The following is a 23,333-nucleotide window of genomic DNA, read 5'->3' on the forward strand; positions in this document are numbered from 1 at the left end:
GTTGAACTACACATCAGCGAGCTGGCTGGAATGGTTATGGTAATAGATGAGTTGCCTTCTCTGTTGGCTCTAGACCTGTATCTCTTACAGAGACATGTGGTGGTAGCAGGCTAAGCCACGCCAATACTTCAGTTTTGAAGACTAGTGTCGAGTAAATGCTGCTGATTGGCAATACCAGCCTAAAGGATTTTGTAACGGAAAGGTTTTCACGCTGTGGGCTGCCAAAGTTCTCCAGGTGCTCTCCAGAGCTACTTGGTTTAGCACAAGAGCAGGACACAGTTTGCAGTGTGACACATAGATATAGATGGTGATGGAAGAGTTTGTTCTTAAATGTAAAACTTGGCTTTAGGGAGGAAAAATAAATCAGCTAGTGCATGGAATTTGAGATAAAATCGTGAAGCAATTTTTTTTTTTAGAAATTGTGTTTATTTTCAGCAAGGCTTAATATTTTAATAGTTGTGTGAAAAGCTGTCTGGGACCTTCAGCAAACATTGTAGTGCATTGAAGGTAGCTCTTGAAAAGTTGAAGATTTTAATTGACTTGCCTTGTTTGTGCGATGAAGTACCTAGAGCTATCCTAAGATGTTAGAAGATCAGGAAGCGAAGTGGGCAGTCTCCCAGGACAGCCTCTGTTCTTCAGGATCGGTAATAAGGCAAAGCTGGAGCATGACTGTTTTGTCGTGTTTTAGACTTCTGCTCCCAACACTCTCTAGTAGCCCGGCAGTGTTTGTCCTCCTGCAGAGCAGCAGGCGTGCTGGCTTCAGCTCTTTGCTGTCTTATTTCCTGTTTTGGGCAAATGTCACCGAAGGGACATAATTCTTCTACAATATGAGAATATACCAGAGCGATTCCAGCACAGCCTTTATTTTATTCCTTTTTTTTTTTTTGGTGTTTTTTGATGTTTCAGGAGTTATCTCAAGACTCATTTGGGTCCCAGGCGTCATCTGCTCCCTCAATGGCTTCCAGTAAAGGGCAAGAAGATATGAACTTGAATCTTCAGTCCAGACCTTCTAGTCTGCCGGTGAGTGGTGAGCTGAGCTAGAAGTGAATGGGATGAGGGCAATCAGAAGCACAGCAGGATAAATTAGCACTGGTACTATTCCACGTGGAAATGGGAATGATGGAGGCTGCCTGTGCTTTTTACTAAGTCATTAGCTTCTGGCTTCCCACTGGAGATTAAATGTAATTTACAAAAGTAATGGATTTGAGAGTAAAGTTTAACCCTAAATACTCTGGTCTGTATATTCTATCAAAAAGATTTGTTTTGAGCTTTCTGTTTGCAGTGCCTGAAGTACCTGGCTGCTGTTGGAGTAGACCCTGACCTGCAGGGGAAAGTGTCTTATTTTCATTTTATTTTCTTGTTCCTTAAGCCCACTGTTGCACTGGTGGTTAGCAGACCCCCAGCGCAGTTCCCTTTCTGTGTCATTGGATCCTTATACTGCTGATTTAAGCTGCTTTGGTCCAATCTGATGGAGCAGTTGGTGAAAAAGACAAGTTTATTAGTACCTGGAGTGAGGAAGATCAGTCACAGATAGCTCCTTCCTTGACAGATGGAGAATTATATTTTCTTTTGCATTCTAAATCTGCTTGCTGTATGTATAGTGAACAGTCGGGTATGAGATTAGTGCCCAGTGTTCCAGCAGTTTTTGGACCAGAAGAGTTTAACTTTGGGTTAAAACTTCATCAAGAAAACGGAGAAGGGTTAAAAGTTTAGTTTGCACAAGTTGGTCTGTGCCTCTGGCTTGGAGGAAGAGTTTTGAGCTGCTGAGTACTGATTTTGTTGGTTACTTTCATTGTAACCAGTAGGAAGTGGGTGAGCTTTTATTTTTTTATTTAGCCCCTGGCTAAGTCCGTTTTCTGAGCTGCAATTGGATTGGTCAGAGGAGAGGGAGCTGTGTGTATAGCAAAGTTATTTTTGCTCTCCGCAATGAGAACGGCTTTGTTGTGAGCCCCTTGAAATAATTCCTTTGGATTGTGGGTACAAATTGTCACCCAAAATACAAAATGATGCTAGTTCTGACCACCTAATGGGAGTAGCTGTGGGTTGTTTCGTTTTTCTTTCTTTTCTTTTTTTTTTTTTTTTTTGCCTTTTGGACCCTGATTACAAAGATTTAATTTGTTCTGAGGCCTGGGGAAAAATCCTTTTAAATAGCATGTTTCTTTCCACTCTGCCTCTCCACAAGTTCTTCCATGTGACCCATCTTCTGGCAAAGAATGTAGGAAAAGTGAAGCCACTGAAGTAATTGAAGAAATTGCTCTAGCTCGGAACGGTGGGAAGTCCTGTTCAGTAGCATTGTTGATAGAGCCTTCATGAATCCTACCAATCAGCGCCCTCTGACTCAGATTATAGGAATTAGTTGCTCTGCTTCGCAGAAGTGGCTCCTTCTCAGCACCAAGTGGGAGTTTGTTTTATACCTTCTGGTTAAATGTATTTGGCCTCTTTCAGGTTTTCCCTTTTCCCAAGCAGTTTAAGAAAAGATAGCCATGTCTGCTGTAAGAGTGAAGGAGCCTGGAAACGGGGGAGTGTGATCTGGTTTAAAAGTTTTAAATACCCACCAGTTTCTGATCAGGTACTTCAGAGGTTTGCTGAAGAGAAATCCAGGGTGCAAAAAAGGGGTCCAGCTTTTAGAATTGGCTAGTTATAAAGCTTGCTTCTGTTTTAAACAGACTTCACAGTCACCTCGTTTTCCTGACTTGATCACCAAATAATTTGAATTGAAGGAATCAAGCAGTCTTTAGCTTACCCAACCCCGGTGTATTTTTGGGCCTTCTCTTCCTTGGTGTAGGCAAAAATTAAAGACTGGAGACCCCCTGCAGAAACTCACCCTTCTCTTTGTACATGTGTCATAATTCCTTGTCTCCTTGTTAGGATTTGGTAGGACAAGACCAGCATCCCTGTCCGTAAATTGAGAAATGCATCAGCCAGTGGTGCTGTGGAATGGTTTAAAGGGAGGACCTCTGAGGTGTGTGGAAGCCAACTCTTTGTTTTGGTGATCAATCTCTTGCACAAAGTTTGGCCTGGGGATGCTTAGAAACAAAAGAGCTATGTGTAAGGGTGCTATCAATTTCTTTTTATCTTCCTTATATTGCTCAGTCTGTCTGTTTTAGAAAGTTTTATCCTGCTCGAGAGGATTCCTGGATCCCTGTTTTGCCATTATGTATGACTTACAGAAGCATAGTTAGTTTGTGGGCTTTTAATTTTTTGTGGAGTTCTGAGCCCTTTTCCAAGCCTCGGTGGGTGCTGTGGAATAGCTCACTGGGTACGTTGGAATCGGGGCAAATAATGCCATGCATCATCTTTAATTAAACACAGATCAGCTCCAGCAGGAAAAGGAAGTTGCTGCTTTTTAGGTTCTTAGGAAGTGTTAAATGTATGTACCCAGTGTCTTTACGAGTCTTTGGGCTTTAGACATTAATGTTGTACTTCAGCAATAAGGGTGGGAATATTTATTCGTCTGATCCTCTCACCATTTCAGGAGGTGGTGATCTCCTAGGTGGTGCGTTGTCAAGTTGTTCAACTCTTGTGAGCTCTTGCTGGCTTTGTTAGGATCTGCCTGAGAAATGTCACGTTGATCGTGCTGGGTGGAGGTCCTCAAGGTATCTTCCCGATAATGATTTTTGTGTCACTAACTAAACTTTTTCTTGATGATGTTTCCATATTCGGACTTTTAACGGTGGAAAAGTCGAATTACTCATTTCTCTAATGCTTTGTCTGCTCATCTGTAAGTAGTAAAATTGCTGGTCTTCTATTTGTGATTGTATTATGGGCTGTTCTAGCTTAAGTATTTCCTGGCTTGTTGTTCCCTTTCTGAAGATTGTACTCGCTGTATTTTTGGGGAGAATGCTGCTGCTGGCTTGAACTCACTGATGCCTTTTAAAGAGTAAACGCATCCATGCGAGTGTCCTGCCTGGTTCTCCTCTCCTGTAGCAGGCTAGGTGAAGAATTGCTCTGAAGAATTTGCTGCTTCCCTAGGGAGGCTCTGTCAGGATTGCAGCTAAACTAAACTTAGATTGCTATTGTATATGGGAGAAGTGAAGTGTAGTCTTTTGTGTCTGGGTGTAATAGAGGAATAGTAATGCTTAGTAGAAATCTGTTTCTCCCAGGAGATCCCCTAGTCTCTTCCCCTTAGCAAAGAATTCTTCCTGGCAAGTTGTATCCAGTTTATTCAGTGTCTTTACCTTCTGAGGCTTGGATTCTGAGTCTGTAGGAGGCAGATATTTCCAGCTATTAATGACCTTCTGCTTAGACATGGAAGGTGCTGGTAGCAAGTACAGGGGAAGCAAACAAGGTGCTAGGACATCCATTTGGGTTTGGATTGCAAATCAGTTCTGCTGCAAAGTTCTGTGGAGTTTTGGGTTTGTTGGGAGGAATTTTGTGTCTCATTACGGAACGTGCAACAGATCGTTATCTTGCCCCGGTCTTATGGGCTGCCTTGAAGGGGTTGAGTGCAAGTTCCTTATGTCTTTGAGATGGATGAGAGAAGTAGAGCACTGAGACAGTGGTTGCCACACCAGGCTCTTTATACCTTCCTAACCACAGAAGTTGGTATCTGTGGTGATAGGACTTCCAGCTTGGCCCCAAAAGCCATTTATAAAGCAAAACTGATTTGACACCAGTATATACTGGCTTGTATTTGCTTTTCACTGGACTTTCTGGATTTGTTCAGTGAAGGTTTCCTATCTGTGGGAACCAAAACTTTTGTGAGAGGTATTGTTTTCAGCAATGCTTTGATAGGAAAGGTTCTGCATGGGGTGGGGCTTCTGGCCGAACCAGGACAGATACTGGCAAGGTTTTGGAGGTCCTGAAATAGCAAAGTTGTGTTTGAGTTTTTTTTGCAGCGAATATGTAGTGAAGCAAACTGGGGCAGCTTGGACAGAAGCTTCAGAATTCCCACTGCAGCATGTCCTTAGTTTGTTTTGGTCAGTGTATTGCGTAGCCTGAGGGAAAAACCCCATCCCTCTTCTGGGCAACGTTCATCCTCATGTGGAGTGGGAATTGTTTTAATCTCAGTATTTTGCACTATTGGAAAACTGTTTTGCTTATTCAGCTGCGTTTCACTTTGGTTCATTTCTGACTTTAGAGCTGAAAAGTGTCTTGTCAGTGGCAGGAAGGAATATAACCAGCTGAAAGCAAATTCCTGATCCATGTTTAACTTTTGAATGTATGTTCTAGTCTTGGGTCTTTGCAGTGTGGATTTAGCAAAATTAGGTTTTGTGGGGAGGGGAGAGGAGTGAGGCTGCAGAGTTCTGGCTTGGGCAGAAAGAACTGCTCTGTGAATATCCCCAGCAGTTGTGGGGTATTTTTTTATTTGATTACCTCTTCCTTTCTTAAGTAATTTCTGAATTTGGACACCGGAGGTTGTCACGGAAGCACCGTTTGGATCTTCCATTCTTACAGAGTGGTCATTTCAACTTGTACTCTGTAGGTGCTTGAAGTGGAATAAAGTTGAGCTCTGTCAGCTGCGTCCCCTGACCTGGAAATAATCAATGCAACACGCTGAAATGCAGCAAAAAAACTGTCTCAAAGCTGCTGTGGATTGGGAGGGAGGTGCAGCCCAGGAAATGAACGTTTTCTTAAAAATTCTTTGAGCTTAAAATGAATCATTTGGACAATTTTTTTGGGGAGGAGGGGAAAAGAACCTTTCATAGTTGAATCTGCAGGTCCCTTCAAGCTCTTTTCTTTTTTTTTTCCTTTTTTTTTTCCCCATATGGGACTTCCTGCTTCTGTTTGGTTTGTATTTGGCCTTTTGAGCTTGTCTTATTGCTTGCCTTAAGAGAGGGATTAGGGCTGTATGCATTTCAAAGCAGGGTGGTTGCATGCTGTGGTGCCTGGGCATCACAGTGGATATGCAGATAAACACAGCAGCACCCGGAGGCTTGCCCCGAGGAGCACAATACCCAAAACACTGGTATTAGAGAGATTGGTGCATTCTAGTTTATGCTGATATGAAGGTTTCTATCCCAAGTTATGGTGGTACAAAAAGTTGAAAATGTTTTGGTTTGGGTTTTTTTGGGGTTTGTTTTTTTTTTTCCTGACCAAGGCTCCTCTCCCTGAGCTTTCCTCTATGTGTGACTGTGGCCATCATTTCTGTGTGTTCTTGAGAACGCTGTGCCTTTTAAAATTTTTATTTTGCTAATAGTGGAGAGCGTGGAGTGCTGCTCACAAAGCTACCCTAATCTTCCAGCTGCTCCAGTGACATGTTTCATGCCTGTGACCTGCTGCTCAGGGTTGCTCAGCTACTTGTCCATGTGGCAGTTTTCTTTCCTCCCACCCCTTCCTCCAGGTTTGAACTGAGCTAATCCCACCCGGTGCTCAGGAGGAAGCTGCCCACCCCCTGCTGCATCACCCAGGCCCGGTCCAGGCTGCACGGAGCCCTCCACCACCGATCAATGTCCCTTTCCAGACGATGCTGCGCCGAGCCACCACCGACGCAGCTTCGCAGGAGCCTGCGCTGGCAGCGGGTTGCGCTATGCTCGATGCCGGGCTCGTTTCCTGTTTCTATTCTGGTCGGGAGCGGCTCAGCTCTTGCTTCCTGCCTGCACGCCTCGCACAGATTCCCCTAACCCCCCGCCTTTCGTTTTCTTAGGAGCGATTTCGGTTACGGACGCGACTGAAAGGACGGATGGCGACCTCTGCGAGGCGGTGGGCGGCGGGGACGACTGGCGGCTTGCTCAGGAGAGGACGGGCTGTTGCGATTTTAGGCCCGGTCAGAGCGACTAGGCGGGTCAGTGTTTAATCAGGAAATTGCTGTAGGATGACCAGTTCTGGTCTTGGATCCCGAACAATAGTCTGTGTTCTGTCACACGCATCCCCTGCGCTGCCGCGGCCTGGAAGGACAGAGCTGCTCCTCGCGCCGTAACCACCGACGCGCGCGCCTCGCCGGGTCACCCTGCGCTTCTAAACGCGCTTTCAAGAAGCTCCGTGTTGCAGGGCAGGGAAGTGAGTTTTTCACTTCCTTTTTGCTGCTGACTTGGTGTCATTGGAGACCCTTTAAAATGCGTGGAAGCCTTTTGTCAGTCTGATGTCTAGCCGCCTCCTCTTTGCTCTCCATCAAAACTTAACCCTGCCAGAGGTCCCACACCGTGCAGGGGAGGGAGAGTCCCGTGTTGGTGTGACCTTCATCTGCTGCACGGAGCGTTTGCAGGGATAAATGAAGGTGTTTAACTTCGGCTGACAGCACTGCACGCGTTTTAAACGCTGCCACACCTGAGCTTTCGGTTTACAGGAATCATTTTCCTGTTAATGTCCTTTTAACGTGCTGGATTGGCTTGTCTTGGAGACGTGCACGACCATAAATGCTGTGGAGAAAACTATTTCCACATGGCGCTCAAATGTGGGGCATGGCAGGGGCCCAAGGCTCGGTCTGCTCTGTTCCCTTCCTGCAGCAGCCACGCTGCTTGGATGGGCTTGTGCCCGTAGCCTCGTGGGTACAAGGTTCGTGCCGTGATTTCAAACAAGTCCTGGTAATTGGAGGAAGAGTTGTGTAATTGCTTTTTATTATAATTTTGAATCAGGCCTTACCCGGGAAAATAGAAACCTTTATTGGGGGAAAAGAAAAAGAAAAGTTAAATTTCCTGAAATGACAAGAAGTGACATCTCTAGGAATTGACTGTTCTGGCACCGTGACCCCGAGGGTAGCACCGGGCTTACGTCAGCATCTGGCCTGGGCCAGGTTTCCATGGTTATGTTACCTCTTCCCGTGCACGCTCGCTGCCCTGAGCCAGGGCGAGAGGAGAATTTCCTTTATTCTTTCCAAATGTGCCTCCAGTTTCTCTGTCCCATCCAGATCAGCGGTATCTGGGCGTGGGTGTGGTAACACAGACGGGTTCTTGAATGGAAGTGGTGTCTCCAGAGATGCCCCAGCTGGCAGTGCCAGGGGGCTCAGCCGTAGCCCCTCGTGTTGCTCCGTCGCTGCCTCCCTGGAGGTACGACGGGCTTTGGGAAGGAGCTGCCAGCTTTCAGCAGCTTTTTCCAGTGAGAGGACTGCCAGATTCATCAGGCTTGCAAATACCTGATGCCTCAGAAATCTTATTCTCTCCTGGAAATCTTCCCTCCTTCCACGTTTTTAGAAATGGATTCTGTCACTCTTAATTGTTTCAGAGAGGCTGATAACAATACTGAAAGCTGAGTTGTCTTAAAATCCAAAATTGGCCTGAACAGGGGCCTTTCTAATTTTTTAATTATTTGGGACTCCTGCCTTTGCTGCATTTCCTTGCCCACCCTAACTCGTGTGGTTGGCATGGTGGCATAATCACATGCTGGGATGACTAAATGCTTTGGAGTCTCAATTGAACACATCGGAGACTGGAAAACACCTTCCAGAGGAAGCACTGTTGGGGGATTGGAGTATCCTTACGGCTGGCAATAAGAGGGTAGCTCCCTGCCTCTTACGTGAGTTAGTGTTTTATGTGATCTGGGGTTTCTCTTCAGACTGAAGTAGAATACTTAAAAACCTCTGGAAGAAAAACAAAAGCTCTTTAAATAAACGTGTTGTGGTCTGTCATCTGAGCCCCGTACTGGTTTCTCGTTTGCACTTGCCTTCCCAAGGCCTGGAGTCAGACCAGCCTTTCTGATTGATGTGTTCGACTCATAGGTCTCGCTCCCCTGCATCCCCAACACCCTCCCAAAAATCAGGGTTGCTGAGAGCATCCTCTGATGCTGTTGTGATGTTGCTGCTCATCGTGCCTGGGATCCTCCCTGCTTCTTTCCTGCAACTAGTTGTAGGGTCAGTGTTACTGTTGAAGCTGGAGGTTTTACCCTTCCATGTGGCAATGCCGCTGCTGGATAGCCGGGCCAACTTCTGTGTTAGCCAAAGTGACACGACTCTGTCAAGCCAAACTTCAGCATTTACCACTGCTGCTTGGAATACTTCATGTTCTAGCAATGTTTAGATAAACCTGGGAGTGCTTTTTAGAAGCTGAGCGGCTTTCAAAGGGTTAAACGGAAACTCTCTTCTGGAGAGTTTTCCTGCTGCATTTCCCAGGCTCCTGCAGAAGAGCTCAGCACCCAGCACTCCCCGAGTGGGAACGCTGGCCTTCCACGCGGTGGGTTTTCCCTTCAGCGACATCTTGTTCTGTGGATGAATCATGTTACTCCTCCTCTACTTTGTGCTGCAACTACAGCTTTTGAATCTCTCCTCTCCAAAGACCGAGAGTATGAAATTGCCCCCACCCCCCCTTTTTTTTTTTAATTTTATTTGGAGGGGGAAGAGAAAGAGGAGTGGCACAGGGGTAGGAGCAGTAGATGTGATTAAAGCTCCTGCCGAGTAGATCTGTGGGAGTGGAGTATCGACCTCTGAAAAATCAATGGCTGCTGCGGTAGCAGTGCTGGCTGTTTTGCAAGGTCTCCCGTTGCAGGAATGTAGTAAAGCCAGCAGCACTTCTGTCTGTCGTCCTCCCTTTTTATTTTGTACCTGCTTTCTGCCAAACGACCAGACTCACCTAGATTTACTGAGGTGGATTAGAACAGCAGCTTATTTTTGCAATCAGAGTAAAATTTCTTGTGTGACACTGAGCCCCTCCTCCCGACAGCCTCCTTTCCAAATGCTCTTTTTTCCTGCAGTGCAGCTAGAGCCAGCAGCTTCTACCAGTTTGTCTAGAGCCAGCCTGGAAGAATGAGCTTTTCGGCTTCTTTTTTGAGCAAGGGAACTGCACAAATCTCTCTTGCATGTTCTAGTCCCCATCTTAGGTTTGTAATTGTCAGCGCTGATGCCTGAGAGGAGCTTAAACTCCTCGTAAAGGATGGGAATATGGACTCCATCTAGCAGAGGCTGAAGCCTTGATAGTGTTACCCTCCTGATATTTGTTTTAGTGGGCAGGTGTTTCTCCTCTGAAGTAGTAAAAGTCTAGCACTTATTTCCTTTACCTAAGGACTGCTTGGATGAGTAAGTGGCACGTAATAGGACTCGAAGGTTTTTATGCGTGCTTAGTTTTGTAACCAGGATCGTGGGTTCTTCTCCAAAAGAGCTTGCTGCAGAACCTGAGAACTGTCCGGTTTGTAGTTGCTCACATGCAGTCCTCGCTCAGAGCAGAGGTTGAGCTTCCAGGGATGTGTCTGAGGGACCAAACCCAGTAATTTCGTTGCATAATTAAATCCCTTTGTTCCTTCTGATTGCTGATCTTGTCCCATTTTGAAGGGAGATAGAAGAGGCAAGGCCATGAATTTAAAAAGCTTTCATAAAACAGAAGTGTACTGCGCAGCTCTTGCTAGTGTGGCAGCGATCTCCTTGGGCATTCCTTGTTTCTTATGCCAGGAGAAAGTCATCTTTTCTTGTTAAACTGAAACCAAACTTTTCAGTGCCTCGGAGAGTAAGAGGTAAGAGCTATGTGGCGAGAGGTTTTATTGCAGAGACATCCTGCACGCATCCTTCCTCCTCCTCCCCTTTGTCTCTTGTCCAGCCCATACGTGCACCAAGAATGATGAACATCTAGAAGGTGCTTTTGGTGCTGTAAAGATGGACTCATTGTCTTCTGCACAATAACGGATGGTAGGAGAGCAGAGTGAGGCGAATGGTGGTCTTCCCTGGGACAACTGGTGCATTTTTGGGATAGGACAGGACTTGGAAATCTGCTTTGGCTTTGGAATAGTTCACTTTCTTCTCATGGCGATGGTAGGTCTTTACATTCAGGGTGTTCAGCAAGCCTGCAGCTGCCTATCAAATGCTGAGAGCCAGTGCTCAGTGGGTCTCGTGTTTGTGGTGGTACGTGCTGATGGTGTTTGTCAGAATTTTAAAGCATGGCAGTTGAAATTGAGCTGGTGGTGATGCAGGGCTTGCAGGAGTGTGGGCCCTTTCCAGTGTGCCTTCGGTAAGCTGGACCAGCTTGGAGACTGAAAAACTCGGTTCTCTTTGATTTGTAAGCAAGAAAAAACTTTGGAGACAGTATATTATAATGCACTCTAGATGAAAGGTATCAACTGGATTTCTACTGTAGCTTAACTTGTGTTCCCCGGCTCCAGTTTCTGGTTTTTACTGGGGAAGCAGTCTGGAAGAGGCATACAGTAAGCAGGAGGGCAGCGACAGGCTGCAGAGCCCTCTCCAGACCCTTCCGCCACGTCTGTGGAAATCTCAGGTCAGCTTTGTGAGGTGTCTTCTTGGCCGTGATGTGAATCTGTAAGTCTGGTGTAAATGGAGCACGGTGAGGTCTCCAGGCTGCTTTGTGTTACGAGGTAGAGGGCTTTGTGAAGCCTGAGATGCAAGATTCAGTTGTCTGTGCTGTAGAAGGAGGAACAACTCTATCCATTTCCCCGAAATAGCAGGGAGATCCTAGCTTGCCAGTCAGCTGGGTAATTTTTGTGATAGAGAGCGTTGAGGTATTTTGGGTGTGGAAATAAAAGGGGAAGGAAAGGACAAGCTTGTGATTTTTAAGTGTTGATAGTTCTTGAGTGAGTGGAAAAGAAACTGCAGGGAAAATGGAATTGTAATAGAAAGTAGGTATTTCAATTAGTCAGAAGCAATGAAGAGGCTTTTTCCCTTTCAGAAAGAATCGGGGAATAAATTTAGCCGTTGTTCTCTGGTCTTGCTTGTAAGCATTTTTATGGAAACAACTGGCCTTACAGAATTTATAAGCTCCACCACATGCTCGTCTCCAGATCATAATTTCCTTGAGTGCTGTCTAGTGATCTGATAGTGCCTACAGTCATTGCAGTCTGCGCTCCGTCCCTCTTCCCCCACACTTTTCATATGCACTTAGGTTGGGGATGGGCAGGGGAGTAGTAGAGGAAGGCTGCAGTCCCCAGTGAGGAGATCAATTTGCTTTCTGGTCAGTCTTCCTGCTCTTCCAGCTCAGTGGGATGGGCCAGAGTGGAGCCTTGAATCTCTTCTCATCTGGGGTTTTGTTACCTTGATCTTAAGTATTTCTTGTTGTTTCATCTTTTATGTTTGTTTAACAAATGAGCTTGTATCAGATAGTGAAATGGTGGTTCCTCTTTTCATATAAAAGCAACCTTGCTGTTTCCAGCATAAACTAACCAGCTCCCCTGTGTTGGTCATGCCAGGACTTGCAACCTTTTCCCTGAGATAGATGAACTCCCCTGCCCCCTCCTTTGGGTACCAGATTGTGTGATTTCAGGCATGGTTTTGTTGTGGTGTGAAAAGAAGGTGTTAGCTGCTGAGTCCTTGTTTGTCAGCAGTACTGACAAACCCATGCTGGCATCGGCGAGGGCTGGGCAACCAATCGCAGCTGGAACGGTTATCGTTGCAGGGTCCCTGTGGGCTTCCGCTATCAGGTCACATCCCAAAATAACACTGGGCAGTATTTCAAGTGAAGAAACTCAGGCTTTGGGGCTGCAGCCAGCCTGGAGTGTGAGATTCTGTGTGAAATAGTTGGAATCCCTCCAGCGTTTTTGATCTGCATGGCAGATGAGCAATAAAATGCATAAAAAACACATTGGAAACACGTGAGGAAATTCTCCAGACCCTGACGTTTCCTTCAAGTTGGCAGAGTTACTGCTGTCGAGCCTCACCTCCTGTCTCGCCTCGATTGGCTGTGCTCACCGGAGGAGGGAAGAGGAGAGCCCTTCTCCTGCTGCTGCTGGGTCTTTCCAGGTCTCTTCCTGATGCTCTGTGGGAGGCAAATAAAACCTCACTGGCCCCTCTCCTCTTGGGCTTGGTCCAGAACCCACTGACGGCAGCAGGTCTCCATTATTTCCATGAGCTTCTCTTTTTATTTAAAGGCTTCTCTCCTGTGGCTGTCCTTAAAAGGGCCTGTAGAGAGCTTGAGATTTCTTTTTCTCCTGGTTTCTGGTGCACTTGAGTAAATACGAGTGTGTCCTTCAGGTTTAGTTAAAAAAAAAAAAACAAACCAAACCCACTCTGTGCCTTGATGGTCGGCATCCTGAGAAAATAACTTTGTAGGTGGGAAACAGCTCCTTGCTGATTAGCTGCTTGCACTTAGGCATTCCAGTCCCTGCTTCTCTCCTTCCCCTTGCAGGAGTCGCACTTCTGAGAAACTCAGTCCTGCTGAATAACACGCTCAGAAGACGCTGGTGTGCTGGCAGAGCGCTTCTTTGCTGGGAAATGACTTTATTGTTGGAATTCATAAAGCTTACAGATCTTTAGAGGTGAAAGTCACTTTAGGAGTTACTTGATTTTTATGATCCTGTTTCAATTCATGTCCTAACATCCAAAAGTTGACGTGTAATTCATTTTTCACTTACTTAAACTGATGATCTGAGAGTCTGATGCACAGCCTGATAGCTAGAAGGCCTGCTTTCCTGGATGTGAGGTCCGTGACGGTATGCTAGCAATGCAGAGGGGCCCTCGCTCGCATGTCTAAAGCAACCCTGTATTAACCTGCTTAATTAAAACTGAATGTTTTTGAATAGCTCGCAGTACTTAGGTTAAGCTTTGATGCACAGGCAAGGTCGAAGACATCAGCTTTGAAGACTGTTATCTAGTTACTTAGGAGTTAATTTTCAAACAGTTTTTAACATCGCTTCGTTTTATGTCTTGCAGATATTTTCGTGCATGGCATTAGCAAGTCACATCCTCCCAGTCTGCCCAGTTCACGTATGAATGTTGCTCATACCACGTAGCAGACAGTGACTCCCTCAGATCCTAGAGGCAAACCTTCTCTTTTGCTTCTTGGAGAAGCATGTCACTTGTCCTGCTGATAATGGAAAGAAACTTCCGCGTTTCACCTTGCACACTCGCTCTGTGTCTGTCCTTTCATGCCAGTAGTTTGTCTCAGGTGTACATTCATAATGTGTTTTTTCCTTTAAGCCTAAAATTCTCTCATCTAAGTAGCTATAGGCTCTACCCCTCTGGTCTGAAGGTTTAACTGCTCTGCGATTCCATACCCACATAAGCTCATCGTGGTGGGGATTTTAAAGCTGCGAAGGGTTTCGGCCTCCAACTTCATTTCAGTGATGATGAAAACAGTGTGTGGATGTATTTGGTGATTGAGACTAAAAGTACCTTCAGCTATTTAAGGGAAATACCAACATTTCTGTCCAGTTTTAGGTTGGACTGAAATGGCTTCTGGACATTCTGATCCCTTCATTGACTTAGAGGGGAATCTAGATGTGTATCTCGTACCGGTGGCTGAAGTTAGATACAGTGAGTCTCAGGGAGAGGAGTGTTTTGCTCTTGTTTGTGTTGGTTGATGCTTTTTAATGCAAAATGTTGGAAATACTGTCTCTTGACTCCTACTTCAGATGGTTTCTGCAGTAGGAATATGGGGTTTGTCAAAGTCATCTGGGGGTGAAAAGTAGCTACATAAAGGAGCAATGCTTTTGGTGTTGCAATAGGAAGGTAGTGAAAATTGCAAGAGCTCTTAAACACTATTTTTAGGCTTTTTCTGCAGTTTTTAGCTTTCATTGAAACAAAGTGCTCTTTTTTTTTTTTTCTCAGGAAGGTAATACTTGAGCAGTAAACAAATATACCTCTGAGACAGTCATGTAGGATATGATCTCTCAAACAGAAGCAGTAATGGAAGGGGGGAAGGACATGCTATGCACCAAGTGACTGGCATTTTCAGTTCAAATGTAACATTTGCCGGCATTTGTTAGAAGTGTTTTGATCAAATTCCACTGTTAAAATAGACAAGATTGCCCTACTGCAGCAGACAGCTGAATGTGGTGCAGCTGATGCCCAACTCTGTCCTTCTAAATGTCACTGTCTATCTGACCAGTGTGATGAGGTGGCTGGATATCTCCCGGGTTGTGTTTTTATTCTTCTGTAACTCCGGTTTTCCGCTTCCTGGGGTGTGGTGATGTAGGGTTCTCCAGCTTAGACGATGGGGATGTGCTGTCAGAGCCTTTTCACACATCACCTGGCAGACGGGTGTTACAGAGCGATAGGGCTCTTGCTTGCTTCTGAAGGCTGATAAGTTTGCAGCATCTTGTGTCTGAGGTCCTTCCGCACAACACAGAGCTGGGGACACGTTATCCAAACTGCTGCTAAACAAGGCATCATCCAGTCAGTGTAAGTGAGACCAGGGCATCCAAGGTATTTATCAGTTGGCTCGACCTTTCTGCATGGTGTTTTAAATGAGGTTGGCTCTGTTCGTGCTGGTGAGCTGAGTTCTGTGCAGAGGGAGTTGATCTGAAATGCCTTCAGGGCTCAGTCCAGAACACTTCTGATCCAGAGTTGATTGCTCTGAAAGACTTAGAAAGGATAGGTGAAGTCCTGGTAAGCTTTGGTCTGCCACCGCTTCACCTGCTCTGATCCTTTGAATCTCTGGCAGAGATTTTATCTAATCACTGGAATAGTTATAACTTCCCAGCTTTCTGTTCCAATGTGCCACCACTTACTCTGTCTTGAGCTGTTATTTACTCCTTCACTCCAGGCCAAGCCTGGAGAGCTGATGCACCTTGTTATCAAACAGCCAGTACAGTTGTACCTGTTGGGTCTGCACATCATCTTCTTGGAAGTATCCCCATTTTTCAGACTTGCCAGCTGATTTTTGGTGCTGTCGCTTTGCGGTTGCTACTGTGGCAATTGGAGGGTTTCAACTTTCTCAGGCTTCTCTTGCTTTTCTTCAGTGTGGACACATGCAGTAGGAAGGGTATTTTCTAGCCTTGCCTTCAGGAAAAGCTGAACTTCACATGCTGACATTGTAACTGCTAATTTTTGCTATCTTCAAAGAAAGGGAAGTGGGAACCCTGAAGAGTATTTTATGGTTTTCTTTTAAATCTCTGTTTAGTTTGTTTTTATCCATCTCAAGTGAGTAGTTTCCCAGCTCATATGAGGTTTATGAATTAATTATGATGAGGCAGGAGTTTTTTGTCTTTCAGAGGCTGAGCCACGTTTCTCTTCCAAGCCAGGATCACATGGACCGTCTCCTGTGTTTGCAGTTTTACGTATATTGTCAATGCATTCTTTAATTTTTCGCCTCTAAACTGAATTAAAAGAAGCAAGTAGGAGACTTAGCCAGTTGTTTGGACCATCAGCAAGCACTCGGCAAACCAGTGAGGGAACTCTTGCATTCAGAGACAGGCAGGAGGATAAGACACCTTTGACAGTTACCTCAGTCTGCAGCAGCCTTCGTTACTGACAATAACAAGAAAAGAGTTCATTGATTTCTATTTGTAGTATGCCTAGGGGAGAAATGCACTCTTTCTTAGTGGTATGTGAGAGAACAGTCCTGTGTCTTTTTATTTTTGCCTGATGTGTTTCTCTGTGTATTGCAGGACCTGTCTGGTTCAATAGATGATCTGCCCATGGGTACAGAAGGAGCCCTGAGTCCTGGAGTGAGCACATCAGGGATTTCCAGCAGTCAAGGAGAGCAGAGTAACCCAGCTCAGTCTCCTTTCTCTCCACATACCTCTCCTCACCTGCCAGGCATCAGAGGACCCTCCCCATCCCCAGTTGGATCTCCAGCTAGTGTTGCTCAGTCCCGCTCTGGTCCACTTTCACCTGCTGCAGTACCAGGTAATACTGCTGGGCATGTGTTGATCTTTGGGTGGCATTGCCTCATGCAGCTGGAGAGGGAGTTAAAACAGCCAGTGGGGAGGAATTGGCCAGTGTCAGTCCTATGTGGTTATTGAGGTCCTGTGATCTCATTTATTTGCTTTAAAATGTCTGTGACTTTTAAAGGATGCAGTCAGATGGGTGGGATGGCTGGTAAACCAACGGTGTCATTTTGCTGGGTTCATGTAACTGGTCTTGGTCTTGTTTTTCTTCACTGTGGCTGACATACCCTTCTGAAGTTGTTTGTAGTTTTAGTGTTTAACACTTGCATCCTGGGTTTTGTGGTGTGCAATTTTTGTGATTAACCACTCTGCTTTTTGTGGTGTAGGCAATCAGATGCCACCCCGACCGCCCAGTGGCCAGTCGGACAGTATCATGCATCCTTCCATGAACCAGTCAAGCATAGCGCAAGATCGAGGTGTGTGACATGAGTTAAAAGGTTTAATATGTATCTGTCTGTAAAGCTAGATGTGTTACTGAAAATTACCTGTCCTGATGACATGGATTCTGTGTTGAGATAGCATTTAAAAGCTGCCCCAGGTTTATAAGCTGTAAGTGTTTAGGCACCTTGCAGCAAATTCAACTGTTGCTGCTCATTTGGCCTCTTAATGTTCCATCCAACCTAGTAGTTCGGCTTGTAAGATGTTTTATCTGGCTTTTGAAACACTTTTCTGTAAATGTTGCTTGTCCAAGGTCCATGAACTTAAGCTTCAAAGTGAGGGGTGCTCGCAACAGTATTGCATACCTTTTCTCCCCCAAAGAGAATAAAGTTAGTGTGGGAAAAAGTGCATGTAAAATTTCAGCTCTCATGGCTTGAAGGTGTATAGTTGTCATCCTGAGAAAACAAACAAGCAAACAAAAAACAACAAGAAGCCCTTAGGATTTACAGACCCGTACTGTCTACTCCTGTGACACTTAAGTTGGTTTTTTTTTTCTGGTTAAAACAGGAAATTGGATCTGTTATCTTAGCAGATAACACTGGTTCCTTAACAGCAACCACTGTAAAATCTGTCTAGGCTGTTGCTGAAAGGATTTTGTTAGTGGGTTCCAGGGATTGCTGTTCCCTAAGAAAACGTGTGTCCAGTGGCACCTCTGGATACTTTGCACTGATAATTGTCTGCTCCACTCCCTGGGTGACCAGGTTACATGCAGAGGAATCCTCAGATGCCCCAGTACAGCTCACCCCAGCCTGGCTCAGCCTTATCTCCCCGGCAGTCTTCTGGAGGACAGATGCACGCTGGAATGGGGCCATACCAGCAGAACTCCATGGGAAGCTACGGACCCCAGGGTGGGCAGTATGGACCTCAAGGTGAGGCACGGTCAGATCCTCAAGGTGGGAACTGAGCTCAGCAAATGCAAAAGGCCTCTCTCTCTAACATCTTGTCTTTGATAAATTGGTTTTATTTGTCCCCTCTTAATGTGTGGGTAATGCAAAACAGTAGGCTCCTTATTAGCTGGAAGGAACTGTGCTTTGTTCGTGTTGAGATCACTTTCAGGGCTAGTTGTACTTCTAAATGTAGGATCGTTCCTCCGTGTTTAAAAAGATGTAGGTCATGCATCCAGTGTGATAGAGAGGAAGGGCCAGTCCTCTTTGGAGAGGAAGAAAATGGAGAGTTCTGTGTTTTGGAAAGGGTTAAGTGAGTTTTTTACATCCTCTCCTGGACCATTTAGCTCGCTCTGCTCGGTTGAGGTTTGGGAGAGTTTCAGGCAGCTTTTGAATCGATGTTGTTACTTGGCTATGTCAAAACACATTTTTTGTGGCTTATATCCAAGTACTTTGACTTTTTGTTGAAGTGTTAACACTCCCCCTCATCTCTGTTAGTGATCTTTAAATATTTGCTGATAGAAGATTTTTATGGTGATTCATAAACTAACTAGTTGAATGATGTTGTCTTCCCCTCTTTTTATCTCCTTAGGAGGTTATCCAAGGCAGCCAAACTACAACGCTATGTCTAATGCCAACTACCCCAGTCCAGGAATGGGAGGAAGCATGAACCCCATGGGAGCAGGGAGCCAGATGCATGGGCAGACTGGTGTGCCACCATACAGTGGGCTTCCTCCGGGGAGGATGAGCCATGCAACCATGGGGAACAGACCGTACGGACCTAACATGGCGAATATGCCGCCTCAGGTGGGGACAGGGATGTGCCCCCCTCCAGCTGGCATGAATCGCAAAGCACAAGAAGCGGCCGCTGCTGCCATGCATGCTGCTGCCAACTCCATCCAGAACAGGTAAGGAAGGAGATGTCCCCTGGTCTCTGTTAAAGTCCCTTCCCTGTGTCAGATCTGTGTTTCAGAGCTGTGGGTGGAATAACCTAAAGGTGCGTACGCTTCCTTGAAGGTTTGTCCTTCTTGGAGACCTTTTCATCAATCTTAAGTGTTAAAAAAGGAAGAGCATAAAGCTTGGACAAGCAGTGTGCTGGAATACATCATTATTGACGTGCTTAGGGAATTTTTACTATTCGTAGGTGAAATCTATTTAACTCCGAGATCCCTTCAGTTGTTTTCACTTTCTGGTCGTCTTTGTTACATGAGTGACTTAAAAAGAGACAGTGTGTGTGGTAAAGCCCATAAATCTCGCAGACAGCCATCCAGCTGCATTTGTCTGAACCAGGGCATTACTTCTCCAGTGTAATGAACTTCTTCCTTTTAGGGCCTTGACGAGCAGCTGTGGGGAAGGGAGCTGGAATTCAGCACTGAACTTTGCAACTCTTTTCTGTGGTGTTTTTTTTATTATTGCACATTTCAGAGTAGGTGTATGTGGCCTACCAGAATGGCTTGTGAGCCCTTAACTTGCTTATAAATTGGGATCCCCCAGTAAAGCCATTAGATATATTTGTTTTCTGACTGGGCATTGTGCTCTTTATCCTGACTTAAAGGCTGCTTCTGCAGTCGACTGATGTTACCTATGGCTGCCAAGAGGTCATGTTCCCAAACGCCAGTAAAGGCATCAAAGCCTGTCCCTTTGAGTACCAAGTTTGAGCAACAGTTGTGTATGAGGTTTTTGATACACGTAAAATAATGTAACTTGTATGGGTAACAAAAAGGAAAGAAATAAAGAAAAATCATTAAATGTGGCTGGAGCACTGCACAGTTCATCTATACAAATAATGTATTCCAACTTAAGTGCAAAGGGCTGCAGTGTGTGCAGATCTGTTCTTCCCTGTAAGGGTAACTTAACAACTGAAATGAAGTTCAGTTTGGGGACGTAGTAGAACAAGATTAAGGGTGAAAATGTTGAGAACTGAAGTCCCTGTGTCAAAATGGTTTGCATCCCCTTTTCTTTTAAGAAGGAGACTTGGGCTCTAGGGTAGCTAAGCTTTACAAGAGCACCTGGTCTTTGGTCTTCTGCTCAAAAAGTGAGCTGGATGAAGTCACTTCTCCACTTCCTTAGTGGAAGGTTTCTTTTTGCAAACCTGCTTGCTTAGAAGACAAGATCTTAATGCTTAGTGTTTGGAGTAAGCGTCTGTTTTTTCCTTGCCTTCTCTAGGCCTCCTGGTTATCCCAACATGAATCAAGGGGGAATGATGGGCACTGGACCTCCTTATGGACAGGGAATTAACAGTATGGCTGGCATGATAAACCCCCAGGGCCCTCCCTATCCGATGGGTGGGAATATGGCTAACAACTCTGCAGGTAAGCCAGTGCTGACTGTTAAGCATTTCATGGATTTCGTTGTACTGGATTGAAAATCAGTGTTAAAGATTGTTTTAACTTCCTAGGGATGGCAGCAAGCCCTGAAATGATGGGTCTCGGGGATGTCAAATTAACACCTGCAACTAAAATGAACAATAAGGCAGATGGGACGCCAAAAGCAGAATCCAAGTCAAAGGTAAAATGTTTTGGTTTTTATTTTTAATGACTCCCATCCTCTTCAGCATCCAGGGAAATAAAACCATGGCGTGTTAACTTGGATTGAACAGTGCATCTGTCTAGTAGTGAGTGTGGTTCCTGTGAGAAACCTAATTTGATTTGTCCTTCTTACCCTGAACAGACTTCTCATTAGCATGGTTGTCCTTGTAGTATGTGATCTGACTGCTGCTTGCAACCATGGTTCTAACTCAAGAGTGTGGCGAGTGAGTGGGATATTCTCTTTTGGGATGTTTTATGTTTTGAAGCCTAATTAAAAAGCATCTTGAAATGTGTGTATGTTTTACAGTAGGCTCTGGCTATATTTGCAATAAACCACTAAATACACACATGTTAATAACAGTGTTCTTGAGGAGCCTGAACTCTGCCATCCCCTGCAGAGTCCCACTAGCCCTCAGGAAGGCTAGAAAGGAACTCCTTTATCAGAATTCACATGTTTATGACTCAGGAGTTCAGCCTCTATCTAGAACTTCTACCAGATGCCTGGCACACCTTATTTATATGTTCTCATTTCAGTTGTGGGCTAGTCTTGCCTTTATTAACTGGGGAGAAGGTACCTGAACAGATGCACCTTTTGGGTCAGCTTTATCCAAGTCCCCAGATCCTATAAACAGCTAATTAGACTGTTGCTTGAATCAGAAGTGTAAAGGTAAAGACCATGTAGTTGAAGTGCTCAGTGTAAGGAGTTCTAACATGAATTAATGCTTGCTGTGGCCAGTGGTTCCAAGAGGTTCTTCAGGATTTATCAGGAAGACTCAAAACAATTGAGGGTTTTACTTCTGTGATTCATAAACTGTTCAGCAATGAAGGGGAGCATTTCCCAGTCCTTTGGGAGTAATAATTTCACTTGCAAAACAATTTAGTATTAGGAATTATCACCTGCCACAGTGAAACTGCCAGAAGAAGTGTAAACAAACTTGAGTTTGTTTCTGGTGTAGTCTTGGAGCTAGTCAGTTATCACCTCTCAGCTGGGAGGTGGTACACTAAAGTGTTACAGTTGTTTCACAAACAAACCTCTTACTAATCCTGTATTAAAGCCAGAAGAGGGAGGCAAACAAGTTCTTCAGGGAGTGTTTTTTCTTTGCATTACTGATACCACTTTCAAAAGAACCACCAAAAAAGCAGTTTCTGAGCCTGTAGTCTCCTCTTTTGCTACTTGAAGGAAAATAAATGCTCTGCAAGTTTGATACTTGTACTACCAGCAGTCTGCAAGAAGACTCAGAAGATCTATCACTTCTGCTCAGGTGTTCTGGCACCTGCCTTTGTATTTATGACAAACAAGGACTTGAATGCTCTTGGGGTAGGAGATGCCAGAAGCTCCAAGTAAGGGTTGTTCTATCCTCCTGGTCTGCTCTGTTCAAGGGTTATCTCATGTGCTAATGAATACACTCAGTCTTGGGTGTAGGGGTTCATCTAGAACATCACCAGATTTGAAGTTCACTTCTACTTTGGAAGTTCATTTTTAAGTAGGCATTTGGAATGGCAAAACCATTTCTGCCCTTACTCCAAGTGTATGTGATCCAGCGTGAGCAAGACAAAATAACATGCTCATGCACTACACCAAAAGACTTGGGGGAAGCAAGGCAAGCGGCAGGACCGCAGGCTTTACCTCTGACTAGACTCAGACAATTCAGTGAACCAGATGTGGAGGAACTAGTGTGTGATACTCACACTCCATAGCTGCAAACTTGTATTCCAAATTCCTGTGATACCTCTCCATATCAGTCTTCTGGGCTCCTAATACACCAGCAATAGCAAACCCCGCTATGGGGCCTTACATCATACCTGGGTAGCAGGAGATGGCTGCATTTCTGTCAGTGAATAGGCAAGGGAAGGGAGATGGTCTTTGGGGGGGACCCCTCGCACACATTCATCAAACAGGTGCCTCTAATCTTTCTTTTGCTTTGAGGCATCTTTATTTTTATTCCTTTGCAGTGTTTAGTGTCAATTTAACCTGGCATCTACCACTTGGGTAAGAGAAGAGACTAACCGGAGGGCAGTAGCCACGGGGAATCTCATTTGCAGTTGAATTAGATGTTTTCTCATATATTTAGCAAATGAGCCCACAAAGGATCTCTCAGAGATGGCTCTGTGCAAGGCTCCTTGAGGTTTGTTTGCTTTCTGTAGTATTCCTGAGACCTTCCACTTTTTGAAAATACATATTCTGTGAATTCCCTGAGTAGTGGCTGGTTCTGTGACGCTGTTGTTGAATAACTCTTGCCTGACACTGATCTGAGACAAGTGTAGGTCTAATATAAAGCTGTTCTCAATCTTACCTGACTGCTTTTTTGAAACCATCTTTTGTGCTGCTCAGTCCTGATATCTCTTTCCTCCTCCTAGAAGTCCAGTTCCTCTACTACAACCAATGAGAAGATCACCAAACTCTACGAGCTGGGTGGTGAGCCTGAAAGGAAGATCTGGGTAGATCGTTACCTGGCCTTTACTGAAGAGAAGGCCATGGGCATGACCAATCTCCCAGCGGTGGGCAGGAAACCCTTGGACCTTTACCGGCTCTACGTCTCAGTGAAGGAGATCGGAGGATTGACTCAGGTGAGTGTCCAGCAGGCAGGGTGGTGACTGGGTGTTTGCAGTCAGAGCTGCCCACTGCCTGGCAGTCACAAGCCAATGGACAGTGCGATTTGAAGTTAGCTTTGTAGCTGGCTGTAAGCCATGACTTTCCATTTCGCTGTGTTTTTATTTTTTTAAATAATGCTTATAAAACCCAGCGTCCTTTACATGAGCCAGATGTCTGCTCTCCCATTGTCTGGTTGAGAACAGTCTGGTGAGATTCAATTCAAGTGCTTTTTTCCCCTGCTTTGTCCAGTGCAAAGATTGGTGACACTGTCTTTGTCTTTGCATCTGGCTGTCAACTGACCTCATGGCTAATTTGATTTGCAATCTGTCCCTGTTTGGCAAGTTTTATGTAGATAAGGAAGACAGTATACTAGTTTTGGGTTTTGAACACAACTGTATCTGCTCTGCTTAGCCCTTACTGCATCCTTTGTTTTAGCTAGGAAGTGTTGATTTCTCCCCAGAAAATTTCTTGGAGGAG

The 23,333-nt window shown here is 45.1% G+C and overlaps 1 protein-coding gene across 1 annotated transcript in view; it reads left to right on the forward strand.

The window, feature by feature from the left end:
* ARID1A (AT-rich interaction domain 1A) overlaps window positions 1–23,333 on the forward strand; it is a 59,760-nt gene that overhangs the window by 24,935 nt on the left and 11,492 nt on the right. Inside the window, exons 4-11 of the mRNA XM_068417797.1 lie at window positions 907–1,020; window positions 16,132–16,372; window positions 16,740–16,829; window positions 17,553–17,720; window positions 18,328–18,643; window positions 19,902–20,047; window positions 20,134–20,243; window positions 22,622–22,831. Coding sequence (XP_068273898.1) covers window positions 907–1,020; window positions 16,132–16,372; window positions 16,740–16,829; window positions 17,553–17,720; window positions 18,328–18,643; window positions 19,902–20,047; window positions 20,134–20,243; window positions 22,622–22,831 — 1,395 coding nt within the window. The remainder of the gene's footprint in view (window positions 1–906; window positions 1,021–16,131; window positions 16,373–16,739; window positions 16,830–17,552; window positions 17,721–18,327; window positions 18,644–19,901; window positions 20,048–20,133; window positions 20,244–22,621; window positions 22,832–23,333) is intronic.

The sequence above is a fragment of the Nyctibius grandis genome, chromosome 24 (genome assembly GCF_013368605.1).
Source record: "Nyctibius grandis isolate bNycGra1 chromosome 24, bNycGra1.pri, whole genome shotgun sequence".
Classification (NCBI taxonomy): Eukaryota; Metazoa; Chordata; class Aves; order Nyctibiiformes; family Nyctibiidae; genus Nyctibius; species Nyctibius grandis.